General features: G+C 42.2%; 1 protein-coding gene across 1 annotated transcript in view; it reads right to left on the bottom strand.

Moving 5' to 3' along the window:
* LOC141106245 (uncharacterized) overlaps positions 1 to 13,565 on the bottom strand; it is a gene marked incomplete in the record, with an annotated part of 282,774 nt that overhangs the window by 203,996 nt on the left and 65,213 nt on the right. The window contains 1 exon segment of the mRNA XM_073596862.1: positions 2,212 to 2,301. Within this exon segment, the coding sequence (XP_073452963.1) occupies positions 2,212 to 2,301 (90 nt within the window).

Here is a 13,565-nt window from a genome sequence, read left to right as displayed (position 1 = left end):
TGTAGGTAAAGAGGGTAAATCATCACACAGTGTTGCACAAGATGTTGGTTGTTCACAGTCGGCTGTGTCTAAAACATGGACCAAATACAAACAACATGGGAAGGTGGTTAAAGGCAAGCATACTGGTAGACCAAGGAAGACATCAAAGCGTCAAGACAGCAAATTTGCCTTGAAAACAGAAAATGTACAACAAAACAAATGAGGAACAAATGGGAGGAAACTGGAGTCAACATCTGTGACCGAACTGTAAGAAAACGCCTAAAGGAAATGGGATTTACATACAGAAAAGCTAAAAGAAAGCCATCTCTAACACCTACACACAAAAAACAAGGTTACAATGGGCTAAGGAAAGGCAATCGTGGACTGTGGATGATTGGATGAAAGTCATATTCAGTGATGAATCTCAAATCTGCATTGGGCAAGGCGATGATGCTGGAACTTTTGTTTGGTGCCGTTCCAATGAGATTTATGCAGACGACTGTCTGAAGAAAACATGCAAATTTCCACAGTCAATTATGATATGGGGCTGCATGTCAGGTAAAGGCACTGGGGAGATGGCTGTCATTAAATCTTCAATAAATGCACAGGTTTACATTGAAATTTTGGACACTTTTCTTATCCCATCTATTGAAAGGATGTTTGGGGATGATGAAATCATTTATCAAGATGATAATGCATCTTGCCATAGAGCAAAAACTGTGAAAAAATTCCTTGAAGAAAGACACATAAGGTCAATGTCATGGCCTGCAAACAGTCCGGATCTCAATCCAATTGAAAATCTGTGGTGGAAGTTATAGGATATGGTCCATGACAAGGCTCCAACCTTCAAAGATGATTTGGCAAAAGCAATCAGAGAAGGCTGGAGCCAGATTGATGAAGATTACTGTTTATCACTCATTAAGTCAATGCCTCAGAGACTACAAGCAGTTATAAAAGCCAGAGGTGGTGCAACAAAGTACTAGTGATGTGTTGGAGTGTTATTTTGTTTGTTTGTTTTTCATGATTCCATAATTTTTTCCTCAGAATTGAGTGATTCCATAATTTATTCCCTGTGCTTGTTCTATAAATCTAACTGTTACTGGCCACCACAATTATTTTTCTTGATTTCTTTTAGTGTTTCTTAAAGCCAGAAAGTTGCCATTTGAAATGCCTTTAGTTTTTGGCCATGTCTGTGATCTGCTTTTTTCCTACAACAATAAACAACTGAAGGAACATCCTCAGGGACTGGTGATTCCATAATTTTTGCCAGGGGTTGTACTGTTTATGCCAGTCTCAGCAAAATTACATTCTGGTTAATTACAATTGGTGAGAAGTGTTGTTCATTCTTCTACAGGTGGAACAACAAATACCCAGGTACTGGTAAAGGTACATTATTGGTATATTGTTATTGTGGGATTGTCCTTTGTTGTTTAGCTTCACACCACAACTGTTCTACAGCTGTGTCAAGTGGGTTGAACTAATTTATTGGGAGTGGAATAGCAGAGTACAGGCCCAATCAAATATCAGCAGTTCCTTCGGGGGTCAGTGCTACACAAGATATATGCCTATGCAGAACAACAACCAAAATACTTGCTGTGCCTTTGATGTAACTCCATTTGCAGAGACAAGAGTGATAATAGTATACCCCTCAGTAATTGGAGCTATACAGCAATATTTGCTCTAGCAGGTGCTTACTGTATGTTTTGAAATACACAGACTTTAGTGTATTAGCGTATAAGTCAATCTTGTTCAACTAATAGAAAATAAAATAAATTAGATATCCTCTATATACACAATCCTTGTGAAGCATGGTAAAATTTGGTCTAGCAGGGGGACAATTTGCATCTTGATCCTGCTGAAGATATGTTTCTTTACATTTTGTGATTTTTTTCTTTGAAACAATCCAGTCAGTGACATTTAGCCACTTCCCTTACGTGCTCCATTTTGGTCTGTTAAATGGATCATTGAAAGTGTTTTGTTATATCTTTTTGACAAATGCAAAAATATAACTGTTGATCAATTTATAATGCAGAGTTGTACTGCATATGATTTTTTATTTATTTTATTTTTTTCATTTTCACTGACAAACTTTAATATGGTTCTGTTGATTTAGAATCTGAAAAAATTACAACTAAAAATAACTGCAAAATAATTAATGCTCAAAACCCAATCAATCCCTTATTTACCTATGAATAGTATAACTTCTGGTTTTTTGGTTTTATTCAATATTACCTGCATCGCCTTTACTTCCTTGGGGCCCAACTTTTCCTGGTGGTCCAGTCGATCCTTTCAACCCAGGACTTCCAGCTATTCCAGGTGAACCTACAATTTTAAATTGTAATTAAAACATAATTTTTTTAAATGAAACTGAGCTTTCTGAGTTAGTTGATATAGTTGTACAATTTAAGTGTTGCCTACCCTTTTTATATTGTGGGAAGATATTGTGAGAAAATAAGCTCAAGGTAGCACTTCCAAGGTATCAGCCACTTGCCAATTGCTGATTTTAGAGCTTTGTTGTCTGCTTTTATTTAAAAGAAAGTTCCAAGCATCACACAAATTGTAACCCTTGTATGGGGTGTTTAGCATTACTTAGCAAAACCAGTAAGCCTCCTGACTTGCCCATGGCCTCCCAGACTTCAGGCTATTGCATGTTTATCCACAGATTTTCCTCTCAACTTCTGTGTTGAAGTGTTGCCCATACCCTTCCTAAAAGGACTGTGCATACCTATACAATGTGTGCTGGTTACTGGCAAAACCTAGATGTAGGTTTCTCCACCTGTATAAATGAAAATCCAGCATATCACGCAACCTTTTTCACACCATGACAGGGCACCTTACTGTCACATATTCCAAACTCTGTTTTGACCAAGGAAGCAAAACACGGTTTCAGACACAGGTCTGAATCCATCACCTTGAAACATCTGTGTCACCTCTGATCTACATGAGCACATTTATGCCTGTCACTTTCCTTTCTTCTGAATGGAACTCTACTCCATGCCTCTATCGGGGACCTTCTCACTCTGCTTTGGCCTCTATTGATACAATCCTAAATCTTTACAAAAAGAACCTCAGAAATTGGGATTTTAAGGGCAATAGTGAAATTAATTAAAGAAAATTTATATAAAAAGGATTTTTGATTTTTATTAATACAAAAAAGTTTAACCAATTTTCTAGAAAAACAAACATAAGAATAACACAATTCAATATATTACAGTGATGGAAAAAAAAATCCTACTACATAGATGCTCCTTATCCATGAGTGAGAGTCCGACGCGTTTCAAAATAATTAAATATATAATCTTCATCAGGGACAATTTTGCCATTTCTGAAAGGTACAAGATACAATATAAGTATGTATAATACAGAAATATATCTTATAGCATATATCTGAAACAATATAAAACCTACATCAAAATGTACAAAAAAAAACAAAAAAAAAAAAACTTACATATAAACAAGTCTTGGATCGTAACCATATCCCTATTAGAGGTGGGGATTGGAACAAGGTTCTATTACAGCGCAAAATGCGCTGGATTAGATATTTGGATGCTACTACCCCACCGGGCCTCAACGAGGCCGAAAGTTTTAGGCCTTTTTTAGAAGGCTTTAGCTCAGGAAAAACAGACTAAGATCCATTGTGTCCCACTCCCTCTTTCTCCCTTCTGTGTCCTTTTCTTTATTCTGTTTTTCTATCAGTAGTTCTGCTAGAATGATACTATCTATTGGGGTATTATTATTCTTGGTAATGTACTAATAAATGACATATAGCATTTTCCATCTTTACTTGTGGCCATCATCATGCATCCGCCACACGTAGGCCCCCACAATTTTGGGGGTCATTTCTTTTTCTCCCCATGCTGTGGTTCTGGATGCTTTCTGCACCGTCCCAAAAGTTTTGGGTGGGTAATTCATGTGTCGGGGGCTATTAGTTCCTCCTTTATGGAAATACTCCCTTTTAGGGTCTCTTTTCCTCATGCCCCAGTTTCAGGCTGGGTTGTGGTTTTTCATCGCTACACTCAGCCCGATCTTTACGGAGTTTTCTTTGATTTATTTATATATTTTTTACCTTTTTGATATCCCTAATGTGTAGCACAGGATCTGCAGCGACATTCACTGTCAGCAGTGGTTGCCTCTGCTTTCACGCTTTGGGTTCTAGGGGGGCGGGGCTGCGTATGCTAGCCGCGCCATCCTCGTATTCTGTCCCACGCATCGTATGTTTTGCCGATGGGTTCTTTGTATGAGCGGCGCTCGGGGAATGACGTCATCACCGTCATGTGGTGTGACGCCGTTCCCCGGCATCCTACAAGGCTCCGGCAGTTGTAAGGACGGGCCATAAAAGGAGGACGCCGGGAACCCCAGAGCCGCCATCCTTACCTCCTGACATCTTGTTGGGAGGTTGAGTAACATTTTAGTTCTGGATAGGTGAGGTTTAACCTCTCTTTTATTCAGATGTCATTGCAGACTTTGTGCAGCTTTGGTTCGATCGGTGAGAGGGACTTTCAGCATTGTTGGCGAGTCTAGCTAATTTTGGATATACTTAAACCACCTTATTCTTGGGGTTCAGGGCTCTGGGCTTCACACATGGAGGGGAGGTCCTAGGGTTCCTCTTGGGGAGTGACATTATGCCCATTGTATGCCCTCAACCTCCTTAAGTCTATTTTCCTCTTTTTTTTCATTTTTTATGTCAATCATGGCTTGGGAATGTAATGTATTTTCTTTTTTTATACCATTCCTGGATTTGGAATCTTCCGCTTTTTTTGATGGCTGTTGTTTTCATCTTCTAGATGGTCTTTATATCACTTTTTTCCTCATTACCTCTTTTTGGTTGGGAATCCTGATTTCCATCTTCTGGAGATTCTGATTTGGATGTTTTAGCTTGTAAGTATAAAAAAATCCCCCCTTTTCTTAGCATTTGGGGGATATTTAACCCCTCTGACCCTTTAGCTTTGGGGTTGTTTACCTCATATCCCACTAAAAATTTGAATTATGGGCTTATTTGCCTAAGGATAACATGATTTACATATTGATTTAGATATGAGCCTCACCACTTGCTGTATGTTCTTCTCATAGGTCCTCCTACTATTGCTGCTCTCAGCCGCTATTTTCAAGGCGATATTTCGCCCCATTAATTTGGTGCCTCTTTTGGACTACTACATCCGGGGGTTCTTTTGCATGTTGCAAGGCCAATACAAGCTCTGTGGATGTATTATGGGGTATAGAAACTTTTTAGTCGAATCACTGTTTGTTGATATGTACGTTTTTTTTTTGTACATTTTGATATAGGTTTTATATTGTTAGAGATATATTTTATAAGATATATTTCTGTATTATACATAATTATATTGTATCTTGTACCTTTCAGAAATGGCAAAATTGTCCCTGATGAAGATTATATATTTAATTATTTCGAAACGCGTCAGACTCACTCATGGATAAGGAGCATCTATGTAGTGGGATTTTTTTTGCCATAACTGTAATATATTGCATTGTGCTATTCTTATGTTTGTTTTTCTAGAAAATTGTTTTTTAAACTTTTTGTATTAATAAAAATCAAGAATCCTTTTTATATAAAAATTTTCTTTAATTAATTTCACTATTGCCCTTAAAATCCCAATTTCTGAGGTTCTTTTTGTACTATCTGGGGATGGTGGCAAATTTCACATCAATTCATGGGAGTTTACTTTTTCCAATCCTAAATCTTTTTCTGTGCTCTCTTCCACAGACACCTTTTACTTGATGTCACAATGGTCCCATATGACTGCAGCAATGTCCTAATCTCTCTCTAAAGGTCAGACTGGTTATATTGCCAGTTAGATGTCTTAGAGTCATGTGACACTTTAAAAGATTTCAACTCCTTATTCAAGTCTTTCTTTCTGGGCAGATATGGTATTCATCAAAGTTGCTACCCTTGTGCTTGCTAAACTGTGAGAAATCTTTCCCCAAACTATCTTTCTGAACCTGTGGGGGATCTAATCTTAATGAAATTGCTTATTTCTGCTGTGACTGTTAAGCATTCACCCACCTCATTACATTTTCTAGGATTCCTAGTTACCATGTCAATTAGACCATCAGGGCTACCATCATAATCAACACTACTGTCAGAATTCCTTTGCTCAGCATTTGGCGGGACATTTTGAACAGAAATATTTTGTCCCTCTGTTACATACAGACCACTTTCATTATTGGTAATAAACTCATGGCCAGCTATCCCAGTCTATATGTTCTGTGATACAATTGTCCATGGAGACACAAAACAACAGAGTGGCTGAACAGACATATTACGCAGTTCATCTTTAACCATACTTCATTGCAATATCACATAGTGAAATGCAGCAGCTTGTAATACTACAGTTCTATCACTGTGAGCTTGTCACTCTACACTAAACACATCAGCATTTTCATCTCTGTGAGTGGCTCTTCATCAATAGGGATGGGCCGAACCCCCCCCCCCCCCCCCCCCCCCCGATTCGGTTTGCACCAGAACTTGCGAACAGGCAAAAAATTTGTGCGAACATGCAAACCCTATTAAAGTCTATGGGACACGAACATAAAAAATCAAAAGTGCTCATTTTTAAGGCTTATATGCAATTTATTACCATGAAGAAGTGTATGGGGATACGGTACTGCCCCAGGGGACATGTATCAATGCAAAAAAAGTTTTTAAAACAACCGTTTTTTCAGGAGCAGTGATTTTAATAATGCTTAAAGTGAAACAATACAAATGAAAAATTCCTTTAAATATTGTGCTTGCTGGTCCCCTTAGTCTTTCTGTAAAGTGGTGCATCTGTGTGATGTGTTTACAGTGCCACAGCAAAATTACATTTCTAAAGGAAAAAATGTCATTTGAAATTGCTCGTGGCTGTAATGTATTGCTGGCTCCTGGCAATATAGATAAAAATCAAGAAAAAAAAAAATTGGCGTGGGTACCCCCTCCCTAGTCCCTACCAGGCCCCTATGGTCTGGTATGGGTTTTAAGGGGAACTCCATGCCAAAATTAAAGAAAAAATATTGACATGAGCCCCCCCCAAATCCATACCAGACCCTCATCTGAGCATGCACCCTGGAGGACAGAATGGGGGTGGCGAGCGAGAACCATACCAGGCCACATGCCTTCAACATGGGGAGGGTGCTTTGGGGTCCACCCAAAGCACCTTGTCCCCATGTTGATGGGGACAAGGGCCTCGTCCCCACAACCCTGGCCTGGTGGTTGTAGGGGTCTGCAGGCAGGGGGCTTATCGGAATCTGGAAGACCTCGAAGCACCCTCTTGCAGGCAAGCGGCCTGGTATGGTTCAGGAGGGAGGACTCTCACTCGCCCCCCCCCTTTCCTAGCCTGACAGGCTGCTTGCTCGTATAAGGGTCTGGTATGGATTTTGTGGGGGACCTCACACCAATTTTCTTTTTATTTTGGCATGGAGTTTCCCTTGAAATCTATACGAAGGGCTTGGTATAGATTGGGGGGTATAGATTGGGGGGGGGGGCACATGCAATTTTTTTTCTTAATTCTGTCATAGGGTTCTCCTTAACCACTTCAATCCACTGTATTATATACTGTACACTGACTGCACACCAACTGCACTGTATTATACTGTACACTGACTGCAATGTATTCTATACTTTGCACTGTAATATATACTGTACACTGACTGCACTACTTAATTCAGCTGGGCTCATTAACTCTTCCCCTGCAGGACTCCCAGTACTCACCCTAGTGGTATAGTCGGCATAAAGCCTGAATCTAGGGCATACATATTTTCCATCCTGGATGCAACCAGGTGATTTTACCTGCCGTCACATACCCTCCCTCTTGTTTCAACCTTGGGGTTGGAACACACGCAGTCAGGAATGCATGTACCCGAGACAAAGCATCCACATTCCCCATTTTAACGCCAGTGCAATGCTTTACTGTAAAGTTGAATTCCTTCTATTGGTCTCCTTGTTTTGAGCCATCCACTTTAAAGGAGCGTGATCAGTTACCAGGTCAAAGTGCTGCAGATAGTACCGAAGGGAATCTAGAGCCCACTTCACCGCTAAACACTCAACATCTCAATCGTGGCGTAATTTACCTCATGGGACTTCAATTTCCTGCTGAGGTAAATGACTGGGTGCTCTTCCCCGTTCCAGACCTGGGACAACACTGCTCCTAACCCAACGTCTGATGCATCAGTTTGTACAAAGTCCTTAGAGATGTCTGGTAAGTACAACACTGGCTGGCTACATAAGGCTGTTTTTAAGGACTGGAATGCTGCTTCAGCCTGTGGGGACCATTTAACCATGACAGACTCTCTCCCTTTTATCAGGTTGGTGAGGGGCACAGCCTGAGAAGCAAAATGGGGAATGAATAATAGCCAGCGATTCCCAGAAAGGCTCGTACCTGCTTCTTGCTGTTGGGACGTGGCCAACTCTGTATGGCCTCGACTTTATTGACTTGGGGTTTTATCACTCCCCTCCCAATAGTGTACCCAAGATATTTGGCCTCCTCCTGTCCAATGGTACACTTCTTTGGATTGGCCGGAAACCCAGCTTCCAGGATAGAGTCCAAGACTGCTTGCACTTTTGGCAGGTGTGAGACCCAATCTGTGTTATGGATAATCACATCATCCAGATAAGCTGCAGCATACTTCTCATGGGGCCTAAGAATCTTGTCCATTTTCCGCCAGAATGTTGCCAAGGCATTCTGTAACCCAAACGGCATTCTCTTATATTGGAACACCCCATCTGGGGTTACAAACGCAGTTTTCTCCTTGGCCGACTCGGCCAGGGGAATTTGCCAATACCCTTTGGTGAGATTGAGAGTTGTCATGTATAGGGCTGTTCCCAGCCAGTCAATCAACTCATCTATACGCGGCATGGGGTAGGTGTCAAATTTTGTAATTTTATTCAATTGTCGAAAATCGTTACAAAACCACCAGCTCCAATCAGGTTTGGGCACTAGTACGATAGGACTGGACCAGTCACTCTGGGACTCCTCTATCACACCCAATTCCAGCATCCTTTGAACCTCCCCACATATTGCCTCCCGTCGGGGACTCTGGTATTCTTTAAGGTTTTAGTTTTACCCTTTCTCCTGGCTGGGTGATAATGTCTTACTCTATGCCAGATGTTTCTCCTGGGAGCTCAGAGAAAATCTTTGTTGCGAAGTACAAACTCTTTAACCTCCTGTTGTTGGGGTTTCGATAAGGTGACTGCGATTCCAACCTCAGGAACTAAGCAATTAGACTGGGCCAGTGACAAAGTCTCTGCGACTAGGGATTCCCTATCCCTCCAGGCTTTTAGCAGATTGATGTGATATATCTGTTCCGGCTTTCGCCTTCCTGGCTGTCTGACCCTGTAGTTCACCTCACTCACTTTTTCAATTATTTTGTATGGACCTTGCCATTTGGCCTTGAATTTGCTTTCAACCGTAGGGACTAGCACCAATACCCTATCCCCCGGGGAAAAAGTATGGGTCTTGGCCCCACAGTTGTACACTCTCTGCTGTGCTAACTGCGCTTGGGCCAAATGTTCATTTACGATTGGCATTACCTGTAGAGGATTGGGGTACCTCCCTAAGGGCAAACATCAAATAGAGTATTAAACAGTCCCAATTCTTTCCATCTCTATCCACCACCTTCTTTAACATTCGTTTTGGGGTTTTGTTGAATCTTTCAACCAACCCATCTGTTTGGGGGTGATACACAGACATACGCAATTGTGTCACTTTGAACAACTTGCATAGTATTTTCATAACCCGGGACATAAAGGGTGTACCTTGGTCCGTAAGCAGTTCCTTACAAATACCCACACGGCTAAAAACAAGAGATAGCTCTTTGGCTATGGTTTTGGCCGAGGTATTTCGAAGAGGAATCGCTTCCGGACAACGGGTGGCATACTTCAATATAACCAAAATGTACTGATGCCCCCTAGCAGACTTCATTATCGTACCTACCAAATCCATTGCGATCCTCTCAAAGGGGACCTCAATGATAGGAAGAGGTACCAGCAGGTTATGGAAATGTGGCATAGGTGCCGACTTCTGACACACAGGGCAGGAGGAACAATAATTTTCTGTTTCCTTCATGACCTCAGGCCAATAGAATCTCTGCAATACTCTCTCTCTGGTTTTCTCTATCCCCAGATGACCTCCAAGAATGTGCCCATGGGCCAATTCTAACACCAACTTCCTGTAAGGTTTGGGCACCACAAGTTGCTCAATGGTTTCTTCTGCCCTTTGAGCCACTCGATACAGCAGGTCCCTTTCCACAATGAAGTACGGGTAAGTGCAAGTCTTATCTGGGTTTACTAACTCGCCATCTATTTTCACCACATTTTACCGTGCCTTTATTAGGGTGGGGTCTTTTAACTGTTCTGTGGCAAAATTTTCCCTGTGAGCCTCAAGATCCGAAAACTCCACAGACGGCATGTTTTCATCTGAGGATATTGGCTCCTCCCCAGTTTCCCGAATTTCCCCCGCCAATACAGACAAGGGAAATTCTGGAGAGTCCTCACCACTCTCAGAGGAATTCTGGTCATCACCTTCCTGGTCTATAGGGGCACCAGTGGGGTGCTCAGGACAATCCCAGAGTTCCCAGAACTTTGGAAAATCCCTTCCCACAATGGCATCATGTGGTGAGACACTAACCCCGCCTGATGAGAGAGGTTACCTTTGGGAGTCTCAAAAAACACTGAAGTCACAGGATACTCTCGGGTGTCCCCATGAACACAAATAACAGTCACCTTGTTATTCCCAGAGACCTCCGTAGTAATTAATTCAGCTTTTATCAATGTCACCAGGCTACCTGAATCCAGCAACATAACAACATTTCTACCATTAATACATATTTTACATAAATGTTTCTCAGGTCCCTGAATGGCAGTGCATGCAACTGTCGCAAACAGCGACTGACGTCTGTCCCTTACAAAGTCACATTGCATAGGATCATCCACAACTGGGCAATTGGCTGCAATATGTCCCTCTTGCCGGCAGCGGTAGCAAATAATCTTTTTCGCTGCCTTTTGCGGCCTGGGCTTCCCAGGCTGCTCCTGCCAGACATTAGGTAGAACTCCCACCCTCTCACTCTCTCCACCCTTACCCCTTTTAGTCATCTTACCCGCCACTGGGGATGGTCTGGTCTTAGGGTGGAAAGTCTGTGAGTCCCTGGAAGAGGCAGTCAGGTTCTCTGTAGCCAAATACCTCTCAACCAGATCCACAAGCTTATCTGCAGTTTCTGGGTCTCCATGGCTTACCCAATTTTGGATGGCAGTAGAAAGAGCTCTCAGGAAACGATCCATAACAACACGTTCCACAATCTTTGGTGCGGTCAAAGTCTCTGGCTGCAGCCACTTCCTGCTCAGGTGAATGAGATCATACATTTGAGACCTGGGGGGTTTTCCAAGCCGGAAAGTCCAGTTATGTACACGCTGAGCTCGGACGGCCAGGGGGACACCCAGCCGTGCCAATATTTCCATTTTTAGCACCACATAATCTTTTGCTTGGTCAGGCTCTAGGTCGTAATAAGCTTTCTGCGATTCTCCAGTTAACAGAGGGGCCACCAGTCCAGCCCACTGCTCCTTAGGCCATTTTTCCCTTTCAGCAGTCCTTTCAAATGTGGTCAAAAACACCTCCGGATCATCCTCTCCAGTCATTTTTGTCAGTAAACGGCTCACACCAAAGGATGCGGTATTAGTGGAACCACTTGCCTCACTGGTCTGCGGACGTTGCTGCATTAATGCCTCCATTTGTTGTTGGAGCCTCTGCTCTTGCTTCTGCAACAGGTCTATGAAGCGGGCTTAAGATTGCTGCTGGGCTTGTTGCTGAGCTTCCAGACTCTGCTGGTTAGCTTTCTGCTGAGCTTACAGACTCTATTGCAAAGTTGCATTTGTCTGCTGCTGGGCTGCGAGACTCTGTTGTTGAGCTGAAAGGCTCCTTTGCAAACCTGCATTTGTCTGCTGCTGATTTGCATTTGCTAGAGCCAGCTGTCTCAGTATCTCCTTCATGCTGGCCTTAAAAAACAAAAAAACAAAAAAAAACTGCCCCAGTTTCTCCACCAACTATGAGGGTGTTAGCTCGGCAGCGGGTGTGTGTGACCCCCTGGATGGGTTCACCACACAAAATCAGGCACAGCAGACAGCGTTGTAAGTGAAAAACACAAAGGTGCAGTTACATCATCAATAAATACAAGAGATCCAGTTCCATTGGCAGCCATACATGCCCACACCATGACACTACCACCACCATGCTTAATTGATGAGGTGGTATGCTTTGGATCATGAGCAGTTCCTTTCCTTCTCCATACTCTTCTCTTCCCATCACTCTGATACAAGTTGATCTTGGTCTCATCTGTCCATAGGATGTTGTTCCAGAGCTGTGAAGGCTTTTTTAGATGTTGTTTGGCAAACTCTAATCTGGCCTTCCTGTTTTTGAGGCTCACCAATGGTTTACATCTTGTGGTGAACCCTCTGTATTAACTCTGGTGAAGTCTTTTCTTGATTGTTGACTCTGACACACATACACCTACCTCCTGGAGAGTGTTCTTGATCTGGCCAACTGTTGTGAAGGGTGTTTTCTTCACCAGGAAAAGAATTCTTCGGTCATCGACCACAGTTGTTTTCCGTGGTCGTCCGGGTCTTTTGATGTTGCTGAGCTTGTTTGCATTCTTTCTTTTTAAGGATATTCCAAACAGTTGATTTGGCCACACCTAATGTTTTTGCTATCTCTCTGATGGGTTTGGTTTTGTTTTTTCAGCCTAATGATGGCTTGCTTCCACGATAGTGACAGCTCTTTGGATCTCATATTAAGAGTTGACAGCAACAGATTCCAAATGCAAATAGCACACTTGAAACCAACTCTGGACCTTTTATCTGCTCCTTGTAAATGGGATAATGATGGAATAACACACACCTGGCCATGGAACAGCTGAGCAGCCAATTGTCCCATTACTTTTGGTCACTTAAAAAGTGGGAGGCACATATACAAACTGTTGTAATTCCTACACCGTTCACCTGATTTAGATGTAAATACCCTCAAATTAAAGCTGACAGTCTGCAGTTAAAGCACATCTTGTTTGTTTAATTTCAAATCCATTATGGTGGTGTATAGAGCCAAAAAGATTAGATTTGTGACAATGTCCCAATATATATGGACCTGACTGTATACTATATGCAGTGAAAAATATAACAGCAAAACAAAAAGAAACATGAAAAGAAATCCTGGTCAGCTTGACCGCGTACTACACACGTAGATTCCCTATCTAACGACTAGGTGCAGCCTTGTGCTGCCCCAGTCCCTATCTCCCTGTTTTAGAAGTTTGCCTCACAGGCGTTAACTCACCGCACAGGACAGATACCATACTCCCCAGTCTACACAAACACAGAACTGGTTCCAGGGTGGAGCATCTCACTAAGGATGCTGGGGTTTTTTATATAGGACTTAATGAGCCCACTTACTTCAGCTGGACTCATTAACTCTTCCCCTGCAGGACTCCCAGTACTCCCCCTAGTGGTATAAGTCGGCATAAAGCCTGGATGCAACCAGGTGATTTTACCTGCCTGCTGTCACTATATATATATATATATATATATATATATATATAAAAATGTAATATTATAC

Source organism: Aquarana catesbeiana, linkage group LG08 (assembly GCF_042186555.1).
Source record: "Aquarana catesbeiana isolate 2022-GZ linkage group LG08, ASM4218655v1, whole genome shotgun sequence".
In the NCBI taxonomy this organism is placed as follows: Eukaryota; Metazoa; Chordata; class Amphibia; order Anura; family Ranidae; genus Aquarana; species Aquarana catesbeiana.
This window is presented reverse-complemented; position numbering and strand designations above follow the sequence as displayed.